The sequence below is a fragment of the Squalius cephalus genome (assembly GCF_949319135.1).
Source record: "Squalius cephalus genome assembly, chromosome: 9".
NCBI classification, from domain to species: domain Eukaryota; kingdom Metazoa; phylum Chordata; class Actinopteri; order Cypriniformes; family Leuciscidae; genus Squalius; species Squalius cephalus.
The window spans coordinates 35,745,051-35,762,494 of NC_137130.1; the positions used below are offsets into that span (position 1 = coordinate 35,745,051).

The 17,444-nt window shown below is 37.5% G+C and overlaps 1 protein-coding gene across 1 annotated transcript; it reads right to left on the reverse strand.

Annotated features, from left to right (window-relative positions):
- Positions 1-501: 501 nt before the first annotated feature.
- Positions 502-17,444, reverse strand: lnpa (limb and neural patterns a). The gene is made up of 13 exons (XM_079880467.1): positions 17,318-17,444; positions 13,741-13,828; positions 13,407-13,448; positions 10,121-10,308; positions 9,914-9,972; positions 9,439-9,479; positions 8,168-8,251; positions 8,035-8,086; positions 7,415-7,606; positions 4,973-5,078; positions 3,430-3,500; positions 3,059-3,214; positions 502-1,467 (listed from the first exon to the last, which is right to left on the reverse strand). The coding sequence occupies exons 2-13, from the start codon at positions 13,765-13,767 to the stop codon at positions 1,292-1,294; spliced, it is 1,194 nt and encodes a 397-aa protein (XP_079736593.1). The 5' UTR covers positions 13,768-13,828; positions 17,318-17,444; the 3' UTR covers positions 502-1,291.

The following is a 17,444-nucleotide window of genomic DNA, read 5'->3' on the forward strand; positions in this document are numbered from 1 at the left end:
ATTTAAGGATATGACGAGACATGCAGGAGAGCGACGCATGTATGCAACTTCCGGCAAAAACCATCCCTAGTGGTCTAACATGTAAATGCTTAATAGGCGTACCATAGTGAATCAGGGTAAGACAGAAACATGTTTTGACAGATGGAATGATGTGGAATTTTGTTAATCCAGAATTTTTTTTTTAATTTAATTAATTTTTATTTCAATTAAACACCTCTCTGAGCTGATATACAACGGGAAAAGGAGAAAAATTAGTTCGGAAAAAGGCAGATTCAAATTCGGGTCGGTCGCGTCAAAAACTACCATCATCCACCTTGATCTCCATGCCACTGATTCTGTTATCTGTGGGATTTCTTTAGCAATTTTCTCTGGAGGCGGAGCTAGTGTAATTAGCCTCTGCCAACAAGACGGACTATTTGCACTTGGTGTAAGTAGACACTTCATTAAGCAATAATATATATATTCTCGATTTCCTGTGCCATAAAACACTCAACATCAGGATAATGTTTTAAAAACTTTATTTCTCATATTAATCCTTGTAGACAATAATAAAAACAGCACTGTATTTTCGCACAATATGCTTTGTAAATCTCGAAACAGGTCAAACATGAAGGCACGTGAGGCGGAGAACTCCGAAGGGCCGTTTCTATGCGTAATAAATAAGCAGACATTCCTATGGCTGTACCTGAACACATGTAAACACGGGACCAATCTCTCTGGCACAGCACCTAATGAATGCTACACTGCAATAACAGGCACTGAGAGGATATTAATAACTATAAATATTATAAATATACTTTTGAATGACATTTTTTGCATCAGTACATATTGTAAATAAGAATATTAAATACATTCGATCACAAAACAGTGCTTATATGGAGAATGAATGGAAATAGCTGCTTTTCATGCCAACTAAGAGAATAATAAACCGTTATGTGCTGAACGTCCTGCATTTAAGCTTTTACATACAGGTTCTACTCACATAACATGTAAACAAAGACAAAATATCCTTTTCCTATTAAACTCAGCAATGTAACTAATTATTGCAAATAAATCATAATTTTACCCAAAAAAGTAACCCTCACAAAAATCGCTGACCCATTATAGTTTCTACTTCGCTTTACTAATGTATTAAATAACACTGCAATATAACGTAGAAATTAAAACTAAAGGCTACAAATAAACTAAAGGTAAAGAATAAGAAGACCAACCTTCACTGTAAATCAAAGCCACACGCATACACACACACACACAAGAGAGGAAGAGACTTGGGTTTCTGTTGGCATTAACTCTACTCCACTTCCATGGCGGACACGTCGAGCTCGGCCGGTGTTTCGTCAGCGAGGTGTGTGTGTGGATCTGGATCTGGATCTGGATCTGCTGGCTTCTTCTCTTCTGGAGGACTCTCGTCTGTGTGCTGATCTTCAGCTTCTGCTTTCACATGCCCTGGACTGGCGGCTTTACCCTCTGATCAACAAATCAAACCAGCGCTTGTTAGTACAATCCTATTTCTCTGCCAAAAGAGGCATAGCATTGATTGTGGTTTGACTTGATTTTCCTTGTGGTTTTAAAATAATCGGTCAACCTGACAATCACAAATCACCCAGACTATTTGCTCTCAGCTATGGTTATGATGACAAAACCATAAATACATGATATGACCAAGTCAGAGAGAGGGTGAAAACGGTAAACAGTAATGAGAAGTTAAATTACACTCTTTTTTGTTTAACATATTAACGTTTAAAATATTTTTACCATTTAAAAATAAAATCCATTTTATTCCAGTGATCAAAGCTGAATTTTCAGCATCATTACTCCAGTCTTCAGTGTCACATGATCCTTCAGAAATCATTCTAATATTAGGATTTGATGTTCAAGAAACATTCATTATTATTATCAGTGTTGAAAATAATATGCTGCTTCATATTTTTTTTTTCATGATACGCTTTCAAATAAATGCTGTTATTTTTACCTTTCTGTTCATCAAAACATCCAGACAAAAAGTACCAGTTTCCACAAAAATATTTAGCATGCAAAAATGGTTTTCCACATTAATACAAATAAGAAACATTATTAATAAGTAAGGACAAATAATAATAATAATAATAATAATAATAATAATAATAATAATAATAATAATAATAATAATAGAGCAAAAACTCATATTAGGATGATTTCTGAAGGATCATGTGACACTGAAGACTGGAGTAATGATGCTGAACATTCAGCTTTGATCACAGGAATAAATTACAGTTTAAACTATATAAAAACAGAAAGTCGCTATTTTAAAGTGTAATAATATTTCACAATATTACTGTTTTTACAGTATTTTTGAGCAAATAAATGCACCCCGAGTAAGCAGAAGAGGCTTCTTTCATTTAAAAATCGTAATGTTTCCAAACCTGTGACCGGTATATAATGCGAATAAAGGCCCTTCTACAAGGGATGATGAACAGTCAAAATATCCAATTATCAGGAAACTTACAAAGTACAAAATTACAATACGGAAATTAAAACACTGTTGATAAAAAGACAAGAATATTCACTGCAAACCAGACAGAGAGGGTGGGGAAAAAGGTTCAAGTGAAAAAAAAAAAACCTATCAAATAAAATGTTTTACATGTATGAAATAAATGTAGCTATAACTAAATTCCAGAATGAAGATATATAAAAACTGAGCGCACACACACACACACACACACACTCAAATGTATCATCAGTCATCACTTGCCATTGACTGAGCACATAATAACAGTAGAGAGCAAGACAGGAGAGTGTGTGTGTCAGGTAGAGACACAGGGTAAAGCCCTACTAACTAGGCAGCACTGTGGGGGGGGATACAAGACTCTAAAGCCTTTAATCACTTCACAGATCTGCTCTCAGTACATCAGCAAATGTCCTCTCAGAGGGCATGAGCAGCAGGGACTCACACACACACACTGAACCTGCAGTAAACAAACCCACCCCTTCTAAAATCAAAAGCGTTAATACTGTGCATAAGTCTCTCCGAATACGAGCATCATCTACACACCCCCTCCTCCTGCTGGAGATCTGGTACCTGGGGCAGGTGGAGCACTAGACAGGTCTGTCTCCATGGCAACAGCAGGGGGGTCTTGGCTCATCTTGGTTTCTGCGGTGAATTCTGGGAGACGTGGGGCCTGGGGACGTGTCTTCCGGGCCGGGTTCAGGAAATAACAGTAGGCACATCTGAATGCTAAAACACCGGCGATAAAAAACAAACTCAACTTATCTGAAATGATCCTTAGACGCATGAATATGAAAACAAAACATGCAGCACATTCAAGATTTGTGAATCATCGGGGGGGCGTTCACACTTGTTTACATCGCAAAAACATCCTTTAAAGAGCTCAGTGACAAAATGAACAGTGAAACGTCAGTCAAAGTCCAACGTTTTTATCTGATTCTTACCAATATATTCAAACTCCTCCTTTAAAGCCATTCCATTATGAGACGAACACTGCTGGCATATCAGAGCATATCTGCAACAAAAAGAGAAACATTATTAAATAAAGCTTTAAAAAAAATGCTGTGTGTTGGTAGCTACATTAAGGGTAAGGCTGTAAGAGACATTAAAATGCACCATATTCACACTGGTCTTGTTATTCATCAGTCTTCAAAAGCTCGGGGTCAGTACGATTTCTCTCACCAAGGATGCATTTATTTGATTATTTGATATATATTTTAGGGCTGTCAAACGATTAATCGCGATTAATCGCATCCAAAATAAAGTTTGTGTTTACATAATTTATGTCTGTGTACGGAGTATAATTTTTTTCTCTATATAAATACACACACATGCATATATATATTTAAGAAAATGTGTTATTTATATATAAAATATGTATATATAATATAAATTATATATAATATAAATATATATATATATACACACAGTATATACATGCAAATATGTCTAAAATATATACATGCATGTGTGCGTATTTATATATAGAAAATAATTATACACCGTACACACATGTATTATGTAAAAACAAACTTTTATTTTGGATGCGATTAATCGCGATTAATCGTTTAACAGCCCTAATATATATATATATATCAAAACATTCAGTAAACAATATTGAGAAATATTATTTCAATTTGAAACAGCTGTTTTCTATGTGAATATATAGTAAAATGTAATTTATTCCTGTGATCAAAACTGAATTATCAGCATCATTACTCCAGTCTTCAGTGTCACATGATCCTTCAGAAATCACTCTAATATGATGATCTGATGCTCAAGAAACATTTATGATTATAAGTTTTATCAGTTGAAAACAGTTGTGCTGCTTCATATATTTGTGGAACCCTTATATTGTTCTCTTTAATTAATAAAGTTCAAAAGAACAGTGTTTATTTGAAATAGAAATCTTTTGTAACATTATAAATGCCTTTACTGACACTTTAGATCACTTTAATGCATTCTTGCTTACAAAAAACATAAAAAATACTGACCCCAACCTTTTGAACAGTAGTCTACAGTTTCTAAAAAGAAAAGGTTTTTCATAACGGTTCATTAAAATGTAAACATATCAACTCAATAATTCTTGGATTTTTAGTGTTCACAACACCCTCAGCGATAGAGATGCTTGCAATCATTACTAAGAATAAAATCCAGATTTTGTTTAACCCTCCAAACCGAGGCCTGCGAAACAATGACTACGTTTACATGTACACCAATAACGGTGCATACACAGTCAATGTTTCACACTGAAAAGCTGAAATGCATTCCAAACTCTTCAGGTTTTCTTATTTAAACCTTTTAGATGTGTGCTATGTTAATTCTGAATGTGATTCAGCTAAACTGATCTTTATTCTTTGTGCTTGCCTGAACCGAAGCTGAACTTCTCTGCATTATATGGTGATCTTTCTTTTTCAGAAATCACATCACACCTTGATTCTGCACAGTGTAAAGATATAAATCATGATTTGAAGATAGACCGTTCACCTGTTCTGAGGTCCATCACCCACTAGGTACTCAATGACCCTGTCCATGGCACCTCGATCTCTGGGGAGGACGGGTCTGGCCAGCGGAGGACCTGGAGGGTGCATTCCTGCGCACACACACACACACACACACACACACACACACACACACACGTCAGTGCACACTGCAGACTGTATCTGTGGCTCAGTGCTGCATGGCCGATGATGAATGATAAGAGGGACAGCTTTTAATAACGACACTGATATGGACCTCCCTCCTCATGCCCGCTGTGATCCACACTCATAATTAATATAATTTAACATCAAGAGCAATCATAGCCAGACGACTGGTCATTTCTGCCAGACTTGGCATAGTCAGGAATCCCTGCTGCTTACTCATTTACCAGCATATGGAGACGCCGCAGTGGGCCAAGGTGCTTTTCACTTCCAATTTCTTGCTAAAGGTGTTTGCTTGAACAGGGCCCAGATCTGTTCACACACACAGCACACTTATGTGAGGAACGCAGCAGGGCCCGTGTCACCTGTCACTCACTGCTAACAGGTGTGTGTAGATGACCGGAGATCACAGGAGAAACAAAAGCTATAGGATCTATAGAATAAAGTTACAACACACAAAGCTCTAGTGTTATTTATATTCTAATTTAGTGTTTATTAATATTTATAATTACCATTTACTTGTCTTAGCTATGTTTAATATTATTTGTAATTTCAGCACGTGCTTCTGTCAGTTTATATACAGTATATACAGTATATACATACACACATTATATATATATATATATATATATATATATATATATATATATATAGTTAGGTTAATATATTTTCATATATTAGTTTCAAGTTCAGTAAATTTAGTACTTAACTTTCAGTTAACATGTTTCATTTAAGTTTTTGTAATATTTATTTAAGTTTTATTTTATCTGGACTCCTCAACATCTCCTTGTCTTTTTAATTTCTGGTTCAATTCACACTCAATTGGTCAAATTTACAGAATATTTTATTATAGTTTTGTTTGTTTCTATAAGCAGCTTTTAATTGTTTCATTAATTTGCAAGGGTTATGTTCATAAGTAGTTTGCACTGTTTAGCACATACTACTTTAAAATAGTACATGAAACTAAAAACATTTCACATAGCAGTTCGCTACATTGTAGTCACAGTTATCGTCTTTGAAATAAAAACTTATTTTGCCTTTTATTCCAATTTGGTGTAAACATTTCTTAACTTTTGGTGATCAAAATAATGGAGGAGAATTTTTTTTTTTTTTTTAAAGGTTTATTCAAAGATATTTGCAATGTGTGCTGATTGCTTACTGTGCTTTTTGGCAAATGTAGTAGGTCATTTAGCTTGAAAGAAAGTCTAAAAGCTGAACAGTATGCCCTGCAGATATAGTATGTATGGTAGTATAATATTCAGAACATAAAAGGCACATAAAAACAAAACATGAGCATCGACCACTCATTGGCTTCTGACTATGACTGGTTGTCACTCAATGTTTTGTTCCTTTAATTAAAGGACATGAATACAGGTCTCCAGGGGCTAAAATTAACACTCGCCAAGTGCCAAATGAGAGAAAATCGGTGTTGACGAGTAAATGAAACTTGAAAGTTGGCCGGTTACATTTTTTTGAATTCTAACAATGCATTGTTGTGAGAACATGAATGTGAACGACACTCGGGACAGTTGACAGGCCAGCGCTGCATCGCCATGAAAGTTTAAGCCTAGACCATTTAAATATTCAAGCGCAAGTCGATGCAAAAGGAGCTCATTTCGTCACTCGCAAAAACCACGTCTCAGACAGCGCCCGAATACTAAACTCAGCTCTCTTTCACAACATCTTGCACTTGAGCAGACAAATTCACACAAAATTATGTAAAAAAAATAAAATAATAATAGCGAGTATCGTTATGTGTGAAGTGGACGTAAACAGCTGAGAAAGTAAATGCATGTGTAACAGTATCAGTATATCAGACCTGCAACTAAAATTCAAAGAAACCTCACTGCTCTTTTGTAACTTTAATAAGAATGTTGAATTTATACAGTAAAGACTATGCTGTGTTATTTTACATTTGATTATTAAATTTCTGTACCTGAAAAGCACTGTTTATTTCATCTGTATCTTTGTTATATTGTATTTATTTGTGATTTTGCTTGTAATTTGATTATTTGTTCTTTTATTACTGACTGTTTATATTAGTTAGGCTAGTAGTTTTAGCTGTGGTATTGAAATTGGAATGGAGAATTGTGTATTTTCACTGGTATCTAAAATTTTGGTGTAATTACTGCCTGTTTTTGAAAAAATGGCCGGTACATTTTCTTAAGTCACCGGCCATTGGCAAAAAGTTAGTTTTAGGCCCTGCAGGTCTTTATTGAAGCAACATTACCAGCCCATCTATGCCAACCAAAGCCAATCAGACATCGAGAGAGGACATGAGACTCACCCATCCCTGGGGCAGGAGTGCCGGCCGGGGTCCCAGGCCTCCTGATCAGACCGTGTGGGGTTGAGGTGGCCAGACCCTTTTCAGGTGGCCCACCCGGGGCAGACAGTGGAGTCGGGGGGGCTGAGGGGGCAGATCCAGGACCGGGAGGGGGACGTCCAGCAGGACGAGGGGACACGAGCCGCTGACGCAGCTCTGAGCAGAAAATCACACCATTCTGACAGTAAAACTCAAGAAAACACCCGTAATCAATATGAAGCGTTGTCGATACCACAGAATCATTGGTATCTATGCATCTGATCTCACTCATAGATACCGAACCATTTCTAAAACACGTTAACCATTACTCTTATTCTTATATGTTCATCAAAATAGAATTAATTTATAGGAAAAGCCATCCAAAATACACATTGCAAATTTACAGTTGGCTCTGATGTTGCTGCGTGGTTAAAACCATTTTCCCTGCACACTTGGCTTTGTTTTCTTTCATCAGTAGGAAAGTTATCAAGTTATTACACTCTGATGAAAGATTATAAAAAAAAAAAATGTAACTTGATGAGATGCAAATGCACCAATTGTGAGTTCATGTTGACTTTAAAGGGGGAAAGGACTTGTTCGCTCACCTTGGCCTTGTCTTGGAGTCGCCGGTGGACCAATGGGTTGAGCTTCTAACTCCTAAACAAAGCAAAAAACATGAATCCACCATCACATATGTGCAAATAGATTTAATTACAGACTTAAGAAGGAGGAACTTACAAGCTTTTTCTTAGAGTCTGGGTCAAACCGCTCCAAAATCAGCTTGGCATTTTTGTAGGTTTCAGTTTCCATTACCTGTTCAAGCTGTGGAAGAAAATATTACAATCACACAACCACAATTCCATCAAACAGAGATGCCAGCTGACTAACAATGAAAACTGAAAACTTATATTGTTAAGAATTTCCAAAACCAATTTAATGACATCAGTCCACGTCAGATAAAGGAGCTGCTTATTCTTTAGTTTAATTGCAGAAAGAAACCCAGTCTGTTTTCTGGCAGTCTCCTGTTTGGTTTAATTTTAAAACTTCATTTCAGGGAAAGAGCAAATAGTGCTAATTATTTAACTTTAATGAATAGAATAATTACAAACCCTACTACGATAATGGGGAGTGCGAAAATCCATCAGCTGTAATTATTGAAAGTTATTAGACATGACAGTGGATGACAAGCAATTTCTCAGATTTATTTCCTCCCATCACTAAACACTATTAATTTAAAGACAAGTCGTTAGCTAAGCACTTTACCAAGTAAAGTCTTTGTGCCAATTACCCGCTGTCTTCATTGATTTCAGATTATTTATTAAGAGCAGAAATGATCTCTTTCTCTCACTGACAGCAGAGAGGCGCAATATGATGAAAGCAAAACTGGACGTTGTTGTGCTAACATTAGTATAGGGCTAACTAGCTCGTACGGGAAGAGAGAAGATCTCTGACTGGGTGAAATTACTAGCTCATCGCTCATTTAAAAAAATCCTGACATTCATGAGAGCCTGCACTCCCGTATCTCTCAAAGTCAAATCTCCTCTAGTCAATTTTATCCCTTAAAACTCATCTTTGATCCCTAAAATGACACATTTAAACCTTTTTTCCCTGGAAAAAAAGAGTTTCTTCATGCCTTAAAATAGCTTGAACTCATTTAGTATACACGCTTCTATGAATATGCAAATTAGCCCTTCACACATTGATCTGATTGGTTACAAGGTAGTCTGTGACTGTCAGAAACACCAGCGATTTCAAAGTGTCTTTGGTTCACTGCAGTTTTAAGGAGAAAATACTCAGCAATGGAGTCGACTTATGAATTTACAAATGGTTTGTCTTAAATCATATTAAAAACTCCACATAGACACATAAACAACATTAAAAGCTGGATTTTCACCACTGGGGGACTTTAAGTGCTCTATACAGGTATGAAAACAGACACAAACTAGCCCAAAATTAACTACACACCAGGAAGTGACATTCAAAGCAAGACACTGCTACTGATTACTCACTATTTTCTTTTTCTCTGCTTTCAGATCTTCTAATTTTTCATCTAAGATGCAAAATAAAAATTAAAAAACACAAAAATGAACGTGTAGATATGATTAAAGGCCCGTTCACACCAAGGTGGATAACTATACTAATGATAATTATTTAGTTCTAAAAACTGAATGTAAAAGAATAGCAGATTTCACTCCACAACTATAACGGCACAGAGAAACGATAATGTTGGAATCACATTCAGAACTTTTTTACAGCTGATGAATGATTACCATTGACAGCCAATCAGAATCCATCCTGCTTTAAGACCTTGAGATGACAAAACTGCAGTGCGAAGTTATAATCAACAGAACGATACCGCCTGTTGTATATAGTTATCGTTCTAGTATGAATGGGCCTTAAGACTATGGTGTCATCATTACAGACTGATCAAATATAAAGTATAGAGTTCAGATTTTGCCATTGGGTTCACGAGGAAATTCTTACTGTTTCTCTCCGTTCGTTTGTTGTATAAAACAATCAGCAGTTTCCTCAGGAGCCAAACTCTGCAGGAAGGAAAAGCAACGCATTTATAGTTTCATTTAAAAGTCATCATAATTGGAAAAATGTACACTTTGATCAAAACTGAATGAACAGAATTTCCCATCATCCCTTTGATGGTCTGAACTCGACGACTGAACCCACAGTACTCACACCAGAGGAAATATCAAGAACGGTGAAGCCACTATTACTTTTCCCATCATCTGCTCCGGGATGTACCAGACGTAGACGACCGCACAGGCGATCATGTACAGCAGGACCGAGTACAACAGCAGTCGGTAGACCCAGAGCTTCCGCTGCTTTTGGGTCTTCTCTCTGTTCTCCTCAAGGGCCTGGATGTCCTGAGAGAGATCGTTTAAAAACATGTCATTAGTCTCATTCAAATGGAAAATACTGTCAGATTTGGATTATTACTCATATTTAATTACATTTGTGCTTTCCTACAAAAGCATGATTTCTGCAGGTCTTATAAAGGGAAATTTAAGACTTTTTAAAAGACCCTTTTAAGGCCAAATAAAGGAAATTTAAGGATTAAACTGAAGGGAATGATATGTTCTCAAAATGTAAATGTCTAGGGAAAAATACAGTGAGTTTTATTAGCAACACTTCAGAGTTTGGCAATACAACTGACAACAGATATCCATTACTTTTTGACTAATTTAATTTCACAAAAATAGTAGCATAAAATATGAAGTCTTGTTTTCTGTGAAATTGATCAAAATGAAGCGAGTTCATGATTAAAACAAGAAAAGAAATATCTACCAATGGGCTCAGAAAAATCATTCACGACTTTTTTACATTTGCAAATAAATGTATCTTGATTTAAGGATGTTTGGATATTTTGTACCGGAAAACACAACAAAAATACAGAGGAAGATATACATTTTTTTGCTATGCATGCAACAGTTAATGCCTTGATTATGAATTTATAATATTCTGCTCTGATTTAAGACCTTTTAAAGGCCTTAATTTGTGTCAGAGTGAATTAAGACTTTGGGGCCGCTTACACAACACCATTTTCAACCAAAAACGGAAAACTTTATGCATTTTGGCCGTTTATATGACAGCGGCGTTTTGGGGGCCTGAAAATGCAAACTTTTGAAAACGGGTTTCAATGTAAAGTTTTCCGTGTAAACAACAAACATACATTTTTAAAAACTGTGAGGTCAAGCGCATGTGTTTTATGTGTTCAGAGGCTCGTAGTGTTTATTTACAGTGGCATCGCCATCTACTGGCCTGGCAGCAGAATGCAGCGTTTTTAATAGTTCGCGAATCCGTGTGAATGGGACAACGTTTGACAACATTGTCATCTGTATGTGCAAAACGCAAAGGAAAAACTTTTCCGTTTTTAGCACACTGTTGTCGTGTCACCTGCAGAAATCCTGCTTGAGTTTCTTACAAGAAAAGGCACATTCAGTGTTTCTGTTTTTAAAATAGTACCTGAATTCAAAGCCAAAATGGAAATGTAGACCTGTCACGACCAATTGTCATACAAACAATTGCAATTAACGATTTAATTTGTTTTGTTTATGTCACATACAATTGTTATTCTAATGCATTGTTTTTAAGAATGTGATGAGGTGAAGTACTGTGTTCCAGCAAGGGATATGAGGGTATGTTTTAGAAGGATCAGGTCAAAAAAAGTCACCAAATTACTTCAAACTTTAAAATGTCTTGTGCCATACAGTAAGTGCGGAAGGAAAATTAGTCAAAACTTAAATCTCCATGACTTGCGCAAATACCCAAAGCAGAACTTGAGACAGGATCTGTTCAAAAGCCACAAATGTGAATTACCCGCACACAGATATGTACACGTGATAAATGGGTCAAACTTGTTTAGGACGAATCATATGTCTTTGGCTTCTAAACAGCAAATGTAAAAAAATAAAAATATAAAATAAAAAAGTGTTGCTCAGCCAAGCCCTAAGACATGCCAACCGAACAGACCTCTCTCAGTGAGGCAGGACTGCATAAACCCCCATCCTAAAATATCTACTCAGTGTTACACACACAGTGCCTGTACTGTTGCAGACATTTGTGTCTGTCTGTAATGTGGTGTTATTCTATGAGCCAAGACTGAACCTAAAAAAAACAGGGGCCGTATTCACAAAGAATTTTAAGGCTAAAAGTAGTTCCTAACTGGCGAATTTAGGAGCAACTCCTAAAAATAATGGGCGTGTCACTCGTAACTTTAGGACTCCTAATTTTTTTGACTAAGAGTAATTCACGAAGCATTTTAGCCCTAAAAGTAGCACCTAAGCCTGGGACAGCTTAAAAGAAGTCGAGAGGACTCCTAACTCACTAAGACCTTCACAAAACGCTTTTTGTGGCATTTCACGTTGCGATGTTGTGAAATGCGTATGCGGCGGCTACAGGAGCTTCCAATCGCGAGGGAACAATTCTGCATTGTAGGCATAACTAGGGACGCAATAACGCCACCAACAACAACCAAAACTAGGCTATTCATTGCATGTAAACTAATTGTAACGTTTCATTGTGAATCAAATTAAAATGTTCTTCTCTTTGCAAACGGAGGCAGAGGCATATAGTGACAGATTAATTCAATAATGTTGCAAAGATATTGCATCAATCCATATGTTTCATTAGGCTACTAGGCTATTTGTTTTGCCTCACTCTTTATTCATTTAGGCTATTTATTCAGTTATTCATCATCTTCCGTCCTTCGCACTACTTGTGTAGCGCACGCATTCTCAGACCTGTCACTCATCATCGTAGGGGAGGTGTTTGGAATCATTCCCGCGTTACAATCATCAGCCAATCAAAGTGGTCACTTCAGTCAAGCTCGTGCATGAGTAATGACGTCATCCATAGCAACGAAGACTCACTCTTAGTTTAGGAGTTGTCATTTTTCTTTACTAAAAGTAGGTCTGAACGGCGTTGTGAATAACTTTTAAGAGAAAACTCCTCGCTAAAATCTTTTAGTGCGATTTAGGAGTACTCCTAGTGGTAAGATAAAATGCTTTGTGAATACGGCCCCTGGTGTAATTAACACCAGTTTGAAGTCACAATCAAATCAAAATTTCTTATTTCATCATGGAATATTCTAGTATTTCTTAAAAATAATTTATCTATTTTTTTTTATAGTGCCCTCAATCTTTAATCAAAATAACTTCCCTCTCCCTCTTGCTCTTATGATGGGTTTACTTGCGTGAGGGCGGGGCAACCTGTCACTCACATGAGATCCACCAATAGCAAACCACACCCATCCAATCAATTCCACATAGACAATATCAAGCCCCGCCCCACATTTGTTCTTGCTTGAGAAGTTGTGTCACTCGGATATACGTCACAATAGGGAAGAAAAGACTATCGCAACTTCCATGATTTAACTGCATAAGGGACACCTTCAATGTCAGGAAAGTACAACATGCAGAATGAGGGATGGCAGAAAATGGTTAAGACTCATGCAGTTTCATACCTTATCAAGACCCTCCAAGACCTCTACGGTGGATGGCTTGGCCTGTGAAAGGACACGCGAGAGTTAGCAGTAAAAAAGCAAGCTCTCACCAAGAATAAAACACAAATTTGCCCAATTGAAAATTGGTAGGAGGTACAAAAGTTTCTATATTTAGATTTGAGTACCGTATGCAATATTAACTTAACCTACACATATTAGTGAGTTTTTAAAAAAATAAATAAAAAACGACAACAGCAGTAGCACACCATATATTTGTGCCATTTATCCATGCCACATTAAAATCAAATAGCAGGCTACATCATCCTACAGGTTTGAGTGACTGAAGCACATTTACCCTCCACCGAGACACCACAGCGCCCATCGTGTGAGGGCAGTCCTTCTCGCTTAGCTGTTACTCGTCACTCCACGCCAAAGCCTGACACCTGTTCACAAAGGAAACCACTTTCAGCAATTACAATAATTAAGTTCCAAACGAGATCATGATAGACGTTTTCCACTTGAGGTGATGTGAGGATTAGAGAACGGATTATAAAGACTCAGAAGGCTTTCATCTACAAATATTTGGACACTTAAAGGGTTAGTTCATCCAAAAATAAATTCTGTCATCAATTACTCACCCTCATGTCGTTCCAAACCCGTAAGACTTTCGTTCATCTTCAGATCACAAATGAAGATCGTTTATTGAAATCTGAGAGATTTCTGTCCCTCCATTGACAGATACACAAGTGACACTTTGACGCTTCAAAAAGTTCATAAAAAGATCGTACAACTAATCCAGATGAATTGATCAGTTCAGTCAAATTTTCTGAAGAGACTCGATCACTTTATATCATGAACAGATTGAAATTGGGCTTTTATTCACAAATAAACCTTCATCAACTCACACATCAGTTGTGGTCATGTTGGCTTGACCTGCGAGAACCAATGAGGTTCATTCTCGTGTTACGCATCACGTTTGAGCTTCAGCAAGAACCAATGAGGTTCGTTCTTGTGTTACGCATCACGTTTGAGCTTCAGCAAGAACCAATGAGGTTCGTTCTCGTGTTACGCATCACGTTTGAGCTTCTGCAAGAACCAATGAGGTTCATTCTCGTGTTACGCATCACGTTTGAGCTTCAGCAAGAACCAATGAGGTTCGTTCTCGTGTTACGCATCACGTTTGAGCTTCAGCAAGAACCAATGAGGTTCATTCTCGTGTTACGCATCACGTTTGAGCTTCAGCAAGAACCAATGAGGTTCGTTCTCGTGTTACGCATCACGTTTGAGCTTCAGCAAGAACCAATGAGGTTCGTTCTCGTGTTACGCATCACGTTTGAGCTTCAGCAAGAACCAATGAGGTTCATTCTCGTGTTACGCATCACGTTTGAGCTTCAGCAAGAACCAATGAGGTTCTTCTCGTGTTACGCATCACGTTTGAGCTTCAGCAAGAACCAATGAGGTTCGTTCTCGTGTTACGCATCACGTCTGAGCTTCAGCAAGAACCAATGAGGTTCATTCTCGTGTTACGCATCACGTTTGAGCTTCAGCAAGAACCAATGAGGTTCGTTCTCGTGTTACGCATCACGTTTGAGCTTCAGCAAGAACCAATGAGGTTCGTTCTCGTGTTACGCATCACGTTTGAGCTTCAGCAAGAACCAATGAGGTTCATTCTCGTGTTACGCATCACGTTTGAGCTTCAGCAAGAACCAATGAGGATCATTCTCGTGTTACGCATCACGTTTGAGCTTCAGCAAGAACCAATGAGGTTCATTCTCGTGTTACGCATCACGTTTGAGCTTCAGCAAGAACCAATGAGGATCATTCTCGTGTTACGCATCACGTTTGAGCTTCAGCAAGAACCAATGAGGTTCATTCTCGTGTTACGCATCACGTTTGAGCTTCAGCAAGAACCAATGAGGTTCGTTCTCGTGTTACGCATCACGTTTGAGCTTCAGCAAGAACCAATGAGGTTCGTTCTCGTGTTACGCATCACGTTTGAGCTTCAGCAAGAACCAATGAGGTTCGTTCTCGTGTTACGCATCACGTTTGAGCTTCAGCAAGAACCAATGAGGTTCATTCTCGTGTTACGCATCACGTTTGATCTTCTGCAAGAACCAATGAGGTTCATTCTCGTGTTACGCATCACGTTTGAGCTTCAGCAAGAACCAATGAGGTTCATTCTCGTGTTACGCATCACGTTTGAGCTTCAGCAAGAACCAATGAGGTTCATTCTCGTGTTACGCAGCACGTTTGAGCTTCAGCAAGAACCAATGAGGTTCATTCTCGTGTTACGCATCACGTTTGAGCTTCAGCAAGAACCAATGAGGTTCATTCTCGTGTTACGCATCACGTTTGAGCTTCAGCAAGAACCAATGAGGTTCATTCTCGTGTTACGCAGAACGTTTGAGCTTCATCAAGAACCAATGAGGTCCGATCTCACGTGTTGAGCTTCTGTTTATGTTCGCTGATCAATGTTTATGTGAATAAAAGACTAAATTCAACCTGTTCATTAGGCTATATAAAGTGATCGAGTTACTTCAAAAAGTTTGGATTAAACCACTCATTTAATATGGATAAGTTTAACGATCGCTTTATGAACATGTTGAAGGGTCAAAGTAGTAGTTGCGTAGCTGTCAATGGAGGGACAGAAATCTCTCACATTTCATTAAAAAGATCTTTATTTGTGTTCTGAAGATGAATGAAAAAGTCTTACGGGTTTAGAACGACAATCATTTTTTAAGTAAAAACGATTCATTTTCATGATCCATTGACAATTTTTAATTTTTGGGTGAACTTTCCCTTTAAGATTCACTTACAAATGTATGAACTTTGCTGCATTAGGTAGAAAAAAAGATTTTAGTTTTCGCAGAACCATCTTCACTTTTCTCATCCATTTTAATGAATGTTTGAAGTAGGCCTGTAACAACACGTAAATTAGTCAATTTGTGTGGAATGCATCGATTTGTCGAACTTTGTTCATAATCTTTGGGGGAAAAAAACAATCGATAGAAAATAATAATAGTTAGTTCCCTGGTTTGAAGTCAGTTCTCCTAAAGATGCTATCAGAGAAGAGTCCTATACAAGCAACACAGGTGTAGACAATCACATTAACCAACAACAACATACTATTCACTACAAACAGCAGTGGATCTTCTTGTCTTAGTTTTAAAAAAAAAATATCAATTGTTTTTATCATTTTAAACCAAACCTTTTTTAATGCTTTGCTTGAAAAGCGTATTTGCGCTCTCTCTCTCTCTTTATAATCAATACCATGTATATTTTGTTTTCTGATGCACTTTCAGAAATTGTTTTCTAATGCACACACACTTTATGAACCCACTGTATCTCGCACAAGCAGGATTAGATTCTCAGTGATATCAGATATCACCAGAGGAGCTCACAAAATCTGGAGGCTCTGGAAAGTAACAAGACACTACTCTATTTTAAACTGCAGGGGTTTGACTGTATGGATCAGAGTAGATAGATAGTACATGCAAACTACGAGAAGGACCCATGCAAGTCACTTTATAACTTGTTTATAATTCAAAATCACCCTTTCAACTTCAGAGTAACTTCAGGAAAAGTCAAGTCGATAGTGACGCTTTAAGGATAACAGTTAATTAGCACTTGATACAATGCTAATGAAAAACTTCATGAGTTATTAATCTCATCCTGGTAGCTTAAACATTGCGCTTTAAATGTGGGAGCATAGGATAAACTCGCCGACGGATGACACTTCCTTAAACTAGAATAGCAGGAATACTTTATTAAAGAGGAATGACTTTAAGACAGTCTAACTAACTCGCTACTAGCAGCTGGTACAGCGGACATGATCAGACGACATGTTGTTCTCTTTCACTAGTGTACGCAGCTTTAATGTGCATAACCACGCCGAAATCAAACAAAACCAAACATAATTTAGCATGCCTTACCCGTGAACACGAAATCCAGTAGAGACCTGCGTTATTATTCCCTTACTTCAAGTGTAGACGTCATCAAACTGCTCCCACAAGCCCACGCGCCACGGACCTCCTCTCCTTCACCGCTCTGTCACGTGAT

What these genes read in the sequence shown, in the direction of transcription:
- lnpa (XM_079880467.1), bottom strand. Translation starts at nt 13,767, where the DNA reads ATGGGCGCTGTGGTGTCTCGGTGGAGG. An exon ending in GGTGATGGACCTCAGAACAG is followed by an intron (nt 3,501 to 4,972) that starts GTGAACGGTCTA and finishes TTTTTGTTGCAG; the next exon opens with ATATGCTCTGATATGCCAGC. An exon ending in TAGTGCTCCACCTGCCCCAG is followed by an intron (nt 1,468 to 3,058) that starts GTACCAGATCTC and finishes TTTGTTGATCAG; the next exon opens with AGGGTAAAGCCGCCAGTCCA.